At 30.4% G+C, this 16,690-nt stretch overlaps 2 protein-coding genes across 2 annotated transcripts in view; both read right to left on the reverse strand.

The window, feature by feature from the left end:
• Positions 1-11,423, reverse strand: part of LOC141452377 (neuroligin-4, X-linked-like) — a 673,353-nt gene extending 661,930 nt beyond the window's left edge. The window contains exons 1-2 of the mRNA XM_074124433.1: positions 11,260-11,423; positions 10,905-11,192 (exon numbers count right to left, since the gene is read on the reverse strand). The gene's annotated coding sequence lies outside the window, so the exon portion shown is untranslated. The remainder of the gene's footprint in view (positions 1-10,904; positions 11,193-11,259) is intronic.
• LOC141452231 (uncharacterized) lies at positions 7,506-8,351 on the reverse strand. The gene has a single exon (XM_074124155.1). It carries the CDS (start codon positions 8,349-8,351, stop codon positions 7,506-7,508), a length of 846 nt encoding a protein of 281 aa, XP_073980256.1.
• Positions 11,424-16,690: the final 5,267 nt, after the last annotated feature.

Below are 16,690 nucleotides of genomic sequence, written 5' to 3' on the forward strand. Positions count from 1 at the left end.
TACTTAAAATTATTTATATAAAGTTTGAATAAAAATTCAAGACTTGAATTTCGTTTTTTTATCAATTAACAGGACCCAAAAATTCTGATTGTGTTGGCTTTCCAAGTTTTTAAAAATTCTTAAGGGGGGGAAAAAATGAAAGGCTTTTTCAAATTCAAAAAATCCATAAATGTAAAACTTTTCGTTGGGTTTATGATTTAATTATATTTTAATAAAAAAAAAATTCAAAGTTTTATATCATGTTAGAAAGAAAAAAAAATTGATTCTTAAATCCTCATAATCAAAAAAATATAACTTACCCTCTTATTTCGTAACTAGTGACTGCATTTAGTTAATAAGTGAGTATGATTGCGATAAAACACGCCAGACTTTTAATAACACTGATTTATTACACAGCATTGTAAATTTCAAACGCACCGTACAGTTAATTTAAAGTAAAATAAACAAAAGTTTTATCAGTTACCATTTTTTTCTTTTTAACTTAGAACTTTATATTAACTGCTATAATCGTGCCTTTATATGAATGATCCTCACTTTTTACAAAGTTATTCAGTAGAGCTGTCGAAATCCGTTTCTTCCTTCTCTAGGTAACAAATAGTAGGCCATTGGGCGTCTAATGTACCCAGCAAAAGCTCACGTCCTAGCACAGCACTAGCGGTTGAACATACGAGTAGGAGAACTAACGATAGGTAGACCACATTATTATTAAGGGTATGTGGTTGCCCTTGAAATTTCAATATCTTCATTTTTCTTCCATAAAAACATTGCCGGATATCATTCATCTCCAGAAGGACGATGTTTCTTTTTTGCTATCAGTTTTACAATGCAGTCTTGAAATGGAGATTTCTCTTGTTTTATGGTATCCAGCATTAATCATCTCGTAAGCTCTATATCCAGTTAATTACTCTTACCTTCGAGTTCGTGAGATTCAAAAGCAAATTTCGGGAAGTGTGGTCTGCCGGCAGCAGAAATAGCAGTCATTAAGTCTGTTCCTGTTTCATCACAAATGTCAGGAACTCTTTTCTATGGACGGAGTAGAACTTTTCAGTTTTGGCGAAAAGTCAACAAAACAACATAATGACTTCTGTAGTTTTGATCCTTAGGTGATGAATCAGTAAGAATTTGTCTTTCTATTCAATTTATCATAAAAAATTATAAAAGATAAAACAATTATTTAGTATTGAAAAATTTATTTTTAGAGGGATTTTATACATCCCATTAAAACATTAAAGTTTAAGTACTTAATGGTTTATGAAAAACAAAAATACAATTTTTAAAGACAACAAATGGTGTACAATTTTTTTTTTTAGCCAATTGTTTCTTTGGCTGTTTCTGAAGAAGGCTAAAGAGCTAACCGACAATAAATTCGCTGTTTTTTGAAAAACCCTTCTGACCACTCAACCTAATGGGTTCGCACATTCAATCCGTTTGAGAGAGCCCTCTTCAAGTACTTGGGTAAATATTTTCGTAATCACACTAACAGCTAAAGGCCTTTATAATTTTATGGTACCTTAGGTCGACCTTTTTATTTAAAAAAAAAAAAAAAATCTGACGATTACTCATGACTTCCTCTCGCCGCAGTTCACAGCATTAATTTTTTTTGTATTTAAAAGTGTAGTTGATTTCAAAAAATATTCATGTTCACATAACAGAAGGAAATAAAAGAAATAAACGATACCGACCACTGGCCGGCATGGCACTGAAAAGATACGAGACTGGACGCCTTACATAGATAAGAAGAGAAAATATATAGCACTTCTAATACATTAAGATAAATCATAAATCTGGAGCAAACATTTACACGACTATCTTTTGCCAATCAAAAAAATTATAAAGGCGAAAATTCAAAACCAAAAATCTGCAATATTGCAATATATTCTCTAACTAGTAAAAATAACAATACAAAGTTGTATGAACGTTTTTAGTACTAATTTTTATAGTTCAATACTTCCTCTTGGCTAAATTAGCTTCAAGTAAATTTTAAAAACTTTTTGATTTCATTCATTTTATCAGCGTAACGTTTACAATTCCTCCACAATCATATATTCTTTGTAATCTCCTTTGAAAGTTAAGTTTCCATTTCATTCACATTTCTTCTCTTATCTTTTCAAACACCCCCTTTTTCACCATTATCTTTATGTCTTCTTTAGCACTTTGTTCTTCTGAGCATTTTATTTCTGTTTTTATTTCTTTGGGCATATTTTTACTTTTATTTATTTATTTAGTTTTGTGTGTTTTTTTGAAAAAACTTAATAGTTATCTTGTTTTTCTTTGATTACTTTTCGAAATAATACTTTGGAAAAACTCAAATTATCAAGAACTATCTCTTACTGCAATTAATGTATGAAATCGTATGAATAATTTATAAGTTTTGTGTAAAAGAAATTGCTAAAGAACAATAAAATTTATACAAACAACAATTTTTTTATTCACTGCCAAAATACAAAATTGCATAACAGTGGAGTTCGACCCACTATAAATCATACCTTGAGCAATACATTTTAATTAATACGAATTCTTAAAAAAAATTATTAAAACTATTTACTTTAACATTAAAATATTTAAATATTTAAAATAGCCAATAAACAAATCTTTAAAGCGGAATGAAAAAACATGCACAAATAGATACAAAACAAACATTTCACAAATATATTATTAATAATCAATTTTTAAAAAACAATAAAATCCCTCAAAAAAAAGGGGTGGAAAAATACCAAATATACAGGTACCAATACTACAGAGCCAGCCCATCATTTACAACAGCAATTCTAATATCTTTTCCCTCAGACTGAGAGTCTGAATGGTGAAACAAAACAACTCATTTATTTCCTCAATGGTGTTCACATTTAGGAGTAATATTAATGCATCTGGAAGGCCGATAAATCTCTGCAAAAACTTATTTCTCATGGCAGAATACAGAGGACACACAAGATAGAAGTGCGACAGATCGTCTAGCTCTTTTAAATTACATAACTGGCATACATTTTTAGGGTTAAATATATACTTCTTCCCTAGGACCCAAAGTGTTGGATATTTCTTAGATGCCAGCCGAAATTGGGAGAGCAATTTAATTTTAGCCAGGTGCACCTTCAGTGAGAGATAAGACCCGTCAATTAACAAGGGGGGCAAAACATGTCTATAGTGTAAATTATAGGCAGCATTGAGAGCAGTATCAAGATCCCGATTTAAACTGTTATTGGTACATTTCTCAAACATATTTTTCCTATTTCGTTTTAAAAGTTCAGGATTCTGAGCCTGCCATATATCTTGAGCCCCCATAATAAAATTTATACAGTAAAGTGACAAATTCAAAAATGAATTTAATTGCTATTAATATTATTTAGATAATGACGTCGCGAGTTGCAATGTAATATTACAAAACGGAAATTTAATTCACTCTCTTTACATGCAAATCCATATCCTGCCTCTAACTAAATTCTTCTAGCAATTCGTCAGAGTCTATTTCTACAGAATTCCGCAAAGATTAAGATCAATCATAATATCTTCCAGTACCCTAATAGTAAAATCAATAATCGCCAATTTGTTTAGAACGGCTAACGTCCAACTACCCAATTAAGTGTTGTGAGCAAGCGAAGCGAAAGATCATATTTTAATAGGGTATACTATACATATAGTATACCCTATTTTTCCACAAAATAAAAATAGTTTTAGTACGCGAGAGTAGAATGTGAGGATCTCCCACTTACTAGTCCACGCTTAATACCACAACCCAAAACTCCCCCTTTTACATAAATGTTATTTTTTTTTTTTTTTTTTTTTATTTATTTATTTATTTATGTGTATTGTATAAGAATGAACGTTACAATACAGAGTCGCAATCAACAATGAGCAATGGTTAATTACAAAGTAAGCAAAAAAAGCAATAACTTAAAATAACAAAAATTTCTTTTATAATAATACTTAAATGAACTTTTAACTGTAAGAAAGAAAAAAAAAAATGCTAAGGAACCCTAGAACGTGGTACAGAAATGCCTAAACTTTAAAATTAAATCTAAATATTTGTATAATTTATGTAATTTCTCCAAATTGCAATTGGCTGCTATAAATTCATTTAAAATAAAATCACTATCCAAAGAGTTAAAACACAATTTTCTAATTTCTAAATATGATTGACATTTACACATTATGTGAAAGATATCCTCTTTGTCAGTATTACAAACTTTACAAACAGACTGGCCATCAAATTTAACTGTAGTTTTCCCAACACTAATTTTAAAATAATATTTATTGGCTAATCTCACCTGAGATAACAGTTTAATATATTTGAAAGGAACGTTAAGGTGTAAATAAGGCTGGCATAACTGTTCATTAGGTAATAATTGTTTTATATAACTATTGTATGTTGAGTTTTCTGCTCTATTGCAGTCCAAACTGAATAAAAAAGTTTTATGTCTATCTAAAATTGAGGAACAATCAGTTTTACTATGGATAATTAAATTTTGAGGATCAGGAATAAATTTTTCAATTATAGAAACGAACTGCGACCACCAGTTATATTTACTATTATTTATGGAGGAGGAATGGAAAGTTTTCAATTCTGATAGGCAAATTTTAGGGAGCCGAGACGCATTCATTTGATCTATTTTTAATAAAAATTTAAGGATTTGTTTTACAATAAGAAGTTGCAATTGTGAGCTACCTGTTTCCAAACGAAGTAAATAGTGGGGGGTATTCCTTGACAAATTTAACAGTCTTTTAAAGAAACGACATTGTACATTGTCCAATTCCTCCATGTATCTTAAACTCCAAATTGGACTGCAATAAAGCAGAGCGTTTTTTACAATTGAACTAAAAAGATAAACTCTTGAATCCCAACTCTTGATATTACCTTTGTATAAAATATTAAATACTGAACCAACTGCGAGATTCGCCTTACAAATAGCATTTTCTTTTTCTTCATTAAAGGTTAATGATCTGGAAAATATGACCCCCAGGTAATTGAAATGACTTACTTTTTCTAACTTAATATTTCCATAATAAAAATTTTCCGAACTTTTCATTCTACCTGTTCCAAACTTTAAAATTTTAGTTTTATTGGCGTTCACGTTAATTTTATTTAATTCGGAATAATTTCTTAAAATGTTTAATTTGTTCTTTAAATCAGTGTAGCAATCTGCGAAGATTATCAGGTCATCAGCATATCCTAACAACAAAATGTCTGTGTTTTTGTTTATTCTAATGCCGCTTACACCTTTAGATCTGAAGTAATGTTCAATGTCGTAAATGAAAATATTAAATAAAATGGGGCTTAAAATTTCTCCCTGAATTACACCCCGAGTAAGAGAAATTTCTGAAGAGAGTTGATTTTTATCTCTGATCGACACAGTGGCAGTATGATAAAACTTTTCAATAATTCGAATTACTTTGCCGTAGAGTCCTAAGTTGCGGATTTTAGTCCAAAGGAGGTCATGATTAATACAATCGAAAGCTCTCTGAAAGTCTACAAGGAGGCAATACAATGGTTTTCTTTTTAAACCGAACTGAATTTGAGCTACACTATTCAAAATAAATACATTATCCAGGCAACCTCTGCCAGTTCTGAAGCCCGATTGGAATTCTGGTATTACATTATTCTGTTCACACCAATCATCCAGCCTCCACAGAATTATTTGAGTAAATAGTTTAGTTAAACAGTTAACAAGGCCAATTCCCCTATAATTATTAGTACATGACCTATCACCTTTTTTGTAAAGCATAAACATTATTATTTTCGACCAATCCTTTGGTATATTTTCAGAATCTATAATTTTATTGAACATAACTTCCAAATACAGTAACCAGTTTTGCGGAAGGCTTTTATAAAAATCATAATTTATTTCATCACAGCCGGCTGCCTTATTTGATTTACATTTTCTCAACGATTTCATAATTTCATTAGTACTTATGTATGAATCTAGAAACGGATGACAAGTATCAGAATGAACATTGAGAGTTTGAATGTTTGAACCATAAAAATTTAATAAAAATTTGTTCCAATCCTCAATGCTAATGCTGTCTATTGCTACACTTTGGGAATTCATTCTTAAACCTTTAATTATACGCCAAAAATGTGTGCTATTTTTACAGTTGGATAGTTGATTTGAAATACCGTCGTAATATTCAGTACGTTTACGTTTTATTAAGTTTCTATAATTTGTTTTTAATGAACAATAGTAATTAAATTTAATTTCATCTTTAATTGAACATTTCCAGACTCTATAACTCTTCTGCACTAATTTTTTTAAATTGTAACATTCCAAATCATACCACTGCTTTTTAAAAAAATGATTTATAAGTTTAGAGCTTTTAAACATACCCAATTCTTTCGCAACATTTTTAATAGTAGTAACTAAGTTATTGTTTAAATCATCTATAGACATACTTTTAAAATCAACCATAATATTAGAATTGATAGACATCATGTTAGAATAAATTTCACAAGTTTCTGATCTCCAAACAAATTTAGAAGGAATTAAACATTTGTCAACAAAGTGAACTTTAGATAATAATTTCAATGTTAGGGTAACCGGAAAGTGACCCGAGGGGGTAATTATATCATCATTTACAAATAAATCGTCTATAAATTCTGTACACAATATATTCGTCCAGACTAAATCAATTACAGAATTACCAAGAGTACTAGAATAAGTGTACTGTGCTGGGGAATCTGAATTGGATCTACCATTAACAAGAATAAGAGCATTTTCTTCCATGAATTTAACTAAGGAAAGTCCCCTGTTATTAGTTACCCTGTCGAGGCTATCTGTTTCTATTTTCAAAGCACAAGAAATCTGATTTGAAAGGAAATCTGAATCATAGCAATTATTTAAACAACCAACACGACAGTTAAAATCGCCCCCTAAGATTATAGGACAATCCAAAGTGTTTAGTTTGAGTATGAGCTCATCAAATAAGATTAATTTTTCATTAATATTTATAGCGGGACTGAAATATATCAAGCCAATAACAAAATTTACGACTGGGAATTTAACATTTACAAGAATCCAAAAATCCGTTTTATTTATAATTTCAACAGCACCAAATTTTTTGTTTACAAGAATTAATAAGCCGCCTTTTGCTCTTCCCTTATTTTTTTCTTTAATTGCATTGGACTGACAAACGTTATAACCTTTTAGAAAATCAGGCAAACTTACAATATTATGTGTGAGCCAAGTTTCGCTTAAACAGATGATATCATGCTGTAACAAAAAACTACAATTTTCTAGAAAATTTTTATAGCCTGAACTATTCCAGAAGGCGAGTTTAATATTAGAAAACTTATCACTAGCACTGACCACATTATACACAGCATCTTTTTTGAATGAATTTAATTCCACATTTGAATAAACACTCAACACCCTATCTTCTTCCGCTTTCGGGGTAGAAGGAACTTTCAAGCTTTGTCGCAACTTGGAGGAGTTTTTGGCCTTAAAAAAGTGTCCAAAGTTAGGGGAGTTTTCTTCCTTTTAACAGATCTGCTAGATTTCGAGGAAAGCACTGAAGAATCAGTCATTTTCATCTTCTAATAAATCTTCTGTAGGTCGAATATGTGTCGATAGCTGTAATTTACCTATATCTTCCTCGCATCTAATAGAAATCGGGAGAGAGTTTTCATTTTTCTTCACATAAAGTTTGTTGTTACGGAACCAAGTAAATTTAAGTATTCCTTGAACTCTCAGTTGATTTACTTTCTGATATAACGAATAATAGTAGGGGGACATATAATCGTTTATAAAAATTTTACCTTTAGGACGAGAAGAATCAATTATATCTGTAGTCAGCTTTTCCTGAGATGTTCTTTTTTTGTACATGAAAGTGTCCTTTTCTATTTTACTTGCAAATTTCAGAAGAATGGGAGGTGTGTCAGCATTTCTAACAGTTCTAGTTCGAAAACAGAAATCAATTTTATCCTTAGTAAGTTCGTAGTCACACACTTGACCAATTTTAAACAAAACTTGAAATAAATCTTCATCACTTTTCTTGGGGATATTATTGATTCTCACAGTATTAGTATGAATATTTTGAGAATGAATATTCAATTGATTATTGAGATTTTTAACTTCACATCTAAGAGAGGTATTTTCACTTTGCAATTTAGTAATACTTTTTGCCTGTAGTTTCACTTTTTTATCAATTTCATGCAAAGATTTTTGAAAATCAAACACTGATTTCGTCAAATTAGCTTGTTCATTTTTTAGGGATACAAGTTCTTGAGTGACGAAACTTAACTTGTTTAAGATAACAGACAGCGCATCACTGCCGTCACCTTCACTATTCCCTGCCACAGTAAGAGAATTTGTTTGTGAACCTTTACCCTCAATATCATCTTTTGTCAAGTTATTCTTATTCATTTTGTAAACTTGGTAACAGGAAGGGATAAGTACAAAAATATAGCTCTCTTACCAATTCTCTCTCTCCTTCTCTTCTCTCAAAAATTCCACGCTGTAAATCCCCACTTTTGCAACCTTTGTACTCACGCTGATTAATTTTAGCGATATTAAAATGAAAATTTTAATTAATTATTAAAAAACGGCTCGATCGATTTCCGTAAAAATTAACAGTTCAGTTTCTTATATATTGAACAAAAAATATGCCAAATTTCAAAAAAATATTCCACTTCCAACCACTCAAAAATTAAAAAAAAAGCACTGATCTAACAGAAACGTGTTCACTCTGTGACAACTGGAATGCAACTCTCACATAAATGTTATATTTACATAAACGGTAAAGATATCCGAAAACGGTATCCGGCAAATAGTTGACGTGCAGATGATCTGAACCCAATGATCTTTATAAAATCAATAAAAAAATTAAATTAAAAACACTTTTTGAACACTAAAAAAGAAGCTGCGCTTTCTAAAACAGTCGTCTCTAACCTACAGGGTCCACTAAACCCACTCTCAATAGCGACAGTTGAAGGTTATTTAGAAAAATGTAATAACAAGTATGATAAATTAAAAACTATTATTAAGCATGTGGTTTGCAAAAACACATTGATTGCTATATAGCGGTGTTAGGTGAATCAATAGTTTTTTAGACGTAGGCGTATTTTTTTATCAACTTTTTTTTTTAAATTTATTTATCAGTAGTATTTTAGAAAAAATCAGAGTACTTTTAGGAGGACTAGAAGTGCGACTCAAATCTCAACTTCTTTATCGCAGCTTTTTCTCCTACTTGTGTTTTTAGCTTGGAATTAGCTTCCTGTTAGGTGGTGCCAGATCGTCAATAATAACAGATCGAAGACATATAGTCTTCTAGAGTTAAAAACAAAGTAATTTTAAGGAAACTTAGCTCTTTCTTTTTCAATCTTTTATAAAATGCATACAATACCTTTTTTTCTCCTCTGATCTCTTTAGGACAACCGTAGAAAATGGCAACCATTTTTTACTGTCATCTATTTTACTACAGAACTTTCTTGTTTTCTGATTCAAACAATTGCTGCTTTGATCTTTTGTATTCAAATGAACCCACATAAAATATGCTTCTACACAGTGGACATATTTTCAAGTTATCAGTTAAATTTCTTTAGAAACTTCTGGATTCTAGATCTAACCCATGTAATTCAGATTTCCATCTCTTGTTTTTTTTTTCGACTACATTGGATTTGAGCGGTCTGCAGTTAATTAAGCGGTTTTAATTTATTATGATTTTCCTAGAATTTAATTCCGTTCTCAGCGTTTCAATGTTTTTAACAGTTTCATTTTTCATTTTATCTAAGTTTGCTATTAATAAATAAATTGCTTCCAAAATTTATAAGAAAAGTTAACTAACTTGTTTATAAAATTCAAACTGCAGAAAATATTAACTGAAATATTGCGAAGGAAATTAATAACGATAGAAGAGGTATGAGATTTACCTCAACGGAATATTATTAAACTCATAGCCGAAGGGTAAAAGCGGTGAACTTATTTATAATATAAAGAGGAGCTAGTGGACTTTTGGTACATTATGTACAGGGTTTGATGATGAGAATTATGGTGTTGGATGAGTGAATACTGATGGAGCAAGTGTTCAGGTAGTATAAAGTTAATATGAACAGGTGATCAAAGCTCAAGTCCGGTCCTTTATTATACCCGGGCTCTTTGCTATTACAATTTAGATACAATAGCTAACACACATTGTCGGCAACTAGCTGCCTAAACTGTGGAGCCTTCATTTTAATCATCAATGAATCTCACCAGTCAACTGTTGATTGCATTCTAAACTGCTATTATACACAACATATTTTTATAATACTTTATTCTAACAAACTAGATACAAAAAGAAAATAATAAACTCATGAGTGAGTTTACAATTTTGTTTTTCTCAGTCAATATCCTGTTAACAGACAGAAACCCTGCATTGATGCCCCTAAAGAGCAACCTCTACATGTGCCTGGCCAACTAATCTCTCATTCTACACTCGTATAGTCATATTCCTTTTACTCCACTTTTGGACTTGCTCAATAAAAGGTACTTTAAACCTGAACACTTGTGTATCTGGAGTTCAACAGTTACTCTCAAAGATCGAAAGATCATTACATTTTACTTCAAAATGTCCTCAAACGAAAGAAGAATGGCCAGATGACGTCTGGGCAATTCATCTAATTTCATAGGTGTGCGTGTATTTTTAAAAGTATAATTATAAATGTTATGTATTATTTGTGATAATTATTATTATAAAGCATAATTTATTGGTATACGTATTAATTTATTATTTTTGGAACCTAGTTTAATGTGGCTCATTTCCTGTTACACACAAACACTAACTAAAACCCGCCGATCTTCCCTGTCACAAAATTACATCGTGACAACCGCTGAATACTCCATTGTAAGAGGAGGTGATTCTCTCATAATATTATTATTAAATGTACAATAGTACTAATAACTGAAACCGAAGTGGTCCATAAAAAATTCAACACTTACGGAAAGTTTGCGTTAAAATCCACTGATCCTTAAGAAGCAAACGTTTTGTCTCTTACATGCCTAACACCCACACATAGATAGATCTAGCAAATAAAGCGTACTCGATTCCCACGCGGAGGTCCCGGGTTTGAATCCAGCTGCTAACCCTTAGATTTTCTCTTCCTAGGAGCTTCTTACAGCTCACTGTCCAGTGATGGACAGTGTTGTCTGTAACGAGAGAACACTGTCCGGAGACCGGCAGTGCACTGAAAAAAGCACCGAGCGCTAATAACCACAGCTGTTGATGCGCTAAAAAAAAAAAAAAAAAAACCTTACTTCAAGAACACTTTTACTATTAAATAATGTTTCATTTTACCTTTCCATGCGAAATATGCGTCTGATGAATCACACTGGAACGATATCGGTTTACTATCATCCTATCCAAAAATCGAAATCATAAAACAGTAAGATCAACAGGACCAAACCAACTATTTCTGTTCAAAAGACAAATTGAATATTAAGCAATAGAGAAGGTTATTGTTTACATTTATGTTTCCAAAAATCGCCACTGGAGTGCTCTGTAAACTGGAAAAAACACTAAAATCCTTAAAATATTGTAGAAAAATAAAGATTTGTATCAGGATATAGATGTACGTAGGAGCTTTTTTAATGTTTACTTTTGTTTTTCTGGTTTATATCAATTTATTTATTTATTTAACGCATAAATTAATTATAAAATTCATTAATTTTCTTAATAGAAGCTTTTTTAAAGTATTTAGTAACATTAAAGTGAATTTCCACCGATTTCTTGGCTTAAAGTAAGAATGAGCACTGCCCACTTTTTAGGATTTTTATTGTAAAAAGAAAATAATGTTTCTATTGCAGGGCATAATTTTCTTAAAAACTATTTTGTAATTATAAATGTTTGAAAGAAGAAAGAATAAAGCACGGAGTTTTACTGAAAGTATCATTTACAAACCGGTTGACACAAGGTAGTTTTCTTTAGTTTGTTTTCTCTTTTAATTTTGGAAATAAAAATGCGTGTAATAAAAAAGGTAATGCACTAAATAAATAATTAGTGATCCGAACTTTTAGCAGCTGAAAATATGTCTTTTGGTTCATATTTTTCAAGGGACAGCAGCTCATTTTGGGAAAGTTGGTGTAGTATTATATCTCTCCGCACTCATTTGTACGTTCAAATTTTCACATAAAGGTAATAAATTATTAAAAACCATTCTAGTTCTATATATATAAAAAATCCAACTGTAAAATGCTTTGGGGTTTTTTACTATCTGAACGTTTTCTAAAAAAATACTCTATCGCATTATGATTAAGAGTGATGGGTTCTTGTTTCTAGTGTAAGAGAGCTTTCAACTCTATGTAAGAGCAAGTATGCTCTTGTTCAATTTAACTGTTTAAAAATTTGTCTCTTCCTTTTTCTCTGTAAGTGGTATACTTAGGATACCACTTTATGGTGATTAACTAAATAAACCAATTAAAAGTTGACTGTAATGCAGTCAACTATATTCTTAGAACACCTATGAGCATGAAAACAATCTAGATTAAAATGTAATTTTCACTTTTCTTCTTTGTCTGAACCAGTCTAGTTTTTCAAAAAATTTTAAGAAATTTCATTTCATTTAAAACAACTTAATAGACAGTACACATTTTCTCTTTACCTGCAACAAATGTAGTTACAACAAATAGTTTACTTGTTATAGATTCTAACTTCTAAGTTTTAGAAAATAAAGAGAGAATTTAGCAAACACATTTGTTAGACTTCATTGTCATATTTTGCTTGCAAAGAACCATTATTGTATTTAAATATTTTGATAACATCCTTTAATTTTCAAGAAACGTTGAACAGTTTTCATTTTACTTATCTCTCTCTACTTTTACTATCACCTTACCTTAGTCAAGTCAGTTATTTAAATCTCTTGTAAATATAATCATTTCTAGTAAAATTATTTATTAATTCCAAATATCAGCATTAAAACTATTGTATACATATATTTAATGCACAATATCTGATCAATTTTACAATGGAATCAACAGTTGTATTGCTACATTATCTAATATAATTATTGTTACTCTGTAAATATTTTTTAAATTATATTTTGTAACTTAGCGTCTTCTAAACTTTTAATTTGATAATGTTTACATGAGATATAATTTGAAGAAAGTAATACCCAATTTTTATTCATATATTAAAAGAGAAAATGAATATTATTATTATAAGAATAATATAAAAGATAACTCCTTTGGATAACAAACTTTAACAGTTGAAATAGTTTTCTGACAGAATTACGGTTCCCTTAAGGAATGTTCGCAAGGTACCCTCTTCGCGAACGGATCCAGTACACTAAATCCTACTTCACTGCAGACACCAACTTTTATATTATCGGCTGTCATTTGACCTTTAAATCCTTCCTGCAGTATTAGATTATCTGAATGATTATCCAGTTCCACTGTCTCAAAAAATCTGTAACATTCAATCAAGAGAGTTAACGACCTAATGATATCAATGATATGATATAATACTTCACTTCCACTACATGATCGTATAGGCAGGTGGTGTCTCTCTGCCACAGAAAATGCAGATACATTGGTAAGGTCTTCACATTCTAAGAGCAAACACTGTCACCGAATGAAGCTTAAAAGAATTTAAAACAAATTTAACGCTAAAGGAAAGTTTGAGCTAAAATCCACAGATTTTTTAAGAGCAGTGAGTTTGGCTGTTATATCTACCACATCTACACGTCCATCTAATAGAATATGTGTGGAATACAAAATACTACTTACGACACAAATAATAATAATTTTAAGACATAGTGAGACACCAAAAGGGCGAACTTCCCTAAAATCAGAATAATTAAGAAAATTAGGATTCACAAAAAATAAACAGATTATATAAATATTTAAATTACTGTTCTTTCCTGGGTTTTTTGGGGCCCATCATCAGGTGTTTCTGCAGGAGATTCTGTAACCTTCCAATGTTTAGAATAACCTTCTGGAGAGAGCAGAAATTCACTCAAAAGATCCTGATGAATGATACCAATGGAACTTGAAACTAAAAAAAATTGATTTTTTTTAAATGACTATTCCAATTATGGCCGAAAAACTTACATTTCTTTAGGCCTAAAAATCATGTAACGAATTGTACCAGAGAATTATATAAATATATGTATAAATGGACATATACAACGCTAAGTCTTTAAATATTGAAAAATTCAAGTAAAATGTGAATCATTGTCACTTTTTTTCACGTTTTTATGCAACCATAATGCACTTGTAGCTTAAAAAATAAGAAGCTGCACTTACAAATGAAGCATAATCATTTATCCCAGGAGCAACCAAGAGCAGTTGATTTTCTTTAGTAGTCTATTGATTTTCCTAGTCTTAAATAAGTTTTATATAGGATAAAGAATATTTATTATAAATGAGAATTAAAAATTACCGCTCAATTGATTTGGTCTAGGGATATTAAAAACAAAAAAACAAAATTATTCGAAACTGTTATTTTTTATTATTATCAAATAAAATTATTATTCAAATATACTTACATAAGACTTTTTATCAAGACGTCGAACACATGGTTTCAGAGAAAGGATAATTTACTTGTAGGTATCACTTTAAAAGTAGAAGCAATATCTGCATTAGACAGGTAACTCAGCCCTAGTAGAAAATGGTTACTTTTAAACCTAGAATTTGAGAATCAAACAACCAGTTTAGATACGATATGTGAAACAAACGTAACGAAAATAGTGGCAACATGACGTCTTGCCTTCATCTCAGAAAACCCTTGAAAAAAGAAACTATTTGGTTTTATATGATTTACTGCATGGTAAATGCTTGTTCAAAAAATTCAAACATTAAAATAATATATAAAAAATAACGGTTGCAAACGGATCCAAAAAAATAAACCAATTAAAAGTTGACTGTAATGCAGTCAACTATATTCTTAGAACACCTATGAGCATGAAAACAATCTGACCAAATCAGATTGTTCCGGTTTCGAAATAAACATGCTTTTTATGCAATTTTGTTAATGGGTGTTTTGAACTGTTGTTAACAGACTTCAAGTTGGCGTGCTATTAATTAGCTGAGCCTAAGATAATTAGGAATGTTTTAGCAGCTTTTCGAAGTTAATATTCGGAGGAATTGAATCTAAGAATAAAAATGATGTGAGTAGGCTACAGAAAGATTACTTACTTCACTTATATCATCCAGAGCACAACAGGATGATGCTAGGTTAAGGATCTGCTTCTAAAGCTATCGTTGAATGGAGAATATCTTGCAAGAAAGTTGGCTTAATTTTCAGAAAAAGTAGAAATTGCTTGGTTAAAAAAATCACTTACTCAATTTTTCGAATTAGACCTGAGGCAATAGCAGATTTGAGGCAGTTATTGTCAAAAAATATTTGGAAAAGTTGTCCGCACATATCACCGAATTAGAAAAAATACTACATGTCTGCAAAAATAATAAAAATTAATAAATCGTTTTACCCAAACTTTAATTTATCGAAAAAGGAATTAATAACAGAATTTAATACATAAATGCATAAATGATACAGTTTGGAAGAGTTTCTTAAATAAAACAAAACAAAAGTGAAATTTATGTGACTATTCTATACCTTTGGTATTTTTTCCAAAATTAAAAACCAAGTTTTAAAAAACTACCAATAATACTTTTTTAGGGATTCTCTGAATTTCCTTATTTTAAATCAATATTCCAGATAAATGTGTTCAGTAAACGTGATAGAGATATTGTACAAATTGTACAACACCACTCAACTAAATGGTAGGGAAATCTTAAAAAAAAAAATAATTCTTTCAGTAAAGAGTTATTGCCGATTTAGAGATTATGATCTTCTTTTAATCTTCTTTAAAAAAAATACCTGTTCGTTTGTTGAAATAGCAATGCTGGGCAATATCATGATGGTTTATTTCTTTTCTTCTCTCATAAAAATCCAGAACAGAAAATAAACAAATGAGCTTTGAAAAATTCGCAACACTTGATTGATAAATATTTATGTTAAATGGTACCTCCTTGATTAAAATTGGAATGTTTTCTAATCAGTCGAAACTCTTACAGAAGCTGAACCAATGGTCAAAAATCAATTAACTGTCAACAAAGAAAAGGGTTAACATTGAGCAAATTACGAAAGTAAAAAGCCAGTAAAGAATCATGAGAATATTAATATCCGCAGAAAGCGTTATAACAACTTAGAAACACCTCAAATGGAGCAAAATGTGATACATTTCAAATTCTGGTCTTAGACCAAGATCTTTTAAAAAGCCATGTACGTATAAGGGCTGTATTAAATATTATTTAGAGTTCATCTATTGAAAATGAATACACTGGCGAGTTTTCATGCTTTTGGAAGAATGTTTTGAATTCTTATAAAACAAATTTTTGTCGTACTGCCGACAATACAAAGGAGACGGAAATTAAAATTATCTTTTCGGAAACACATTTCTTTAAATAACAATTTATTTTTACCTTAAATGATTGGCATTATTACGTCGAATTTTTTTCAGGTTGTTAAATAATTCAGAGGTAAATTCAAATCACTTTTATTAATGTAAACAAATAATAAAAACCCACTCTGTGTCAACGATGAAACAAACCAGTAAACTAAAACAGAAGGTTAAATTAAATATTAACAGAGCCGAAGAATACCGATGATATCCGATTACATTCGAGTAGTTACAGTTGAAACAGATTGTGGAAGGTAACAGCCCGCTAAGGCAGCATGGGTTCTGACCCATGTAAGATCTTTGTGTGAGTGAGGTAATTCCAAGAAA

This window comes from Rhodnius prolixus, unplaced genomic scaffold (genome assembly GCF_049639745.1).
Source record: "Rhodnius prolixus isolate KJV_2025 unplaced genomic scaffold, Rpr scaffold_3, whole genome shotgun sequence".
Classification (NCBI taxonomy): Eukaryota; Metazoa; Arthropoda; class Insecta; order Hemiptera; family Reduviidae; genus Rhodnius; species Rhodnius prolixus.

Bases quoted from the DNA above. Each gene is read 5' to 3' on its own strand.
- LOC141452231 (XM_074124155.1), bottom strand. From the start codon at position 8,351: ATGAATAAGAATAACTTGACAAAAGATGATATTGAGGGTAAAGGTTCA.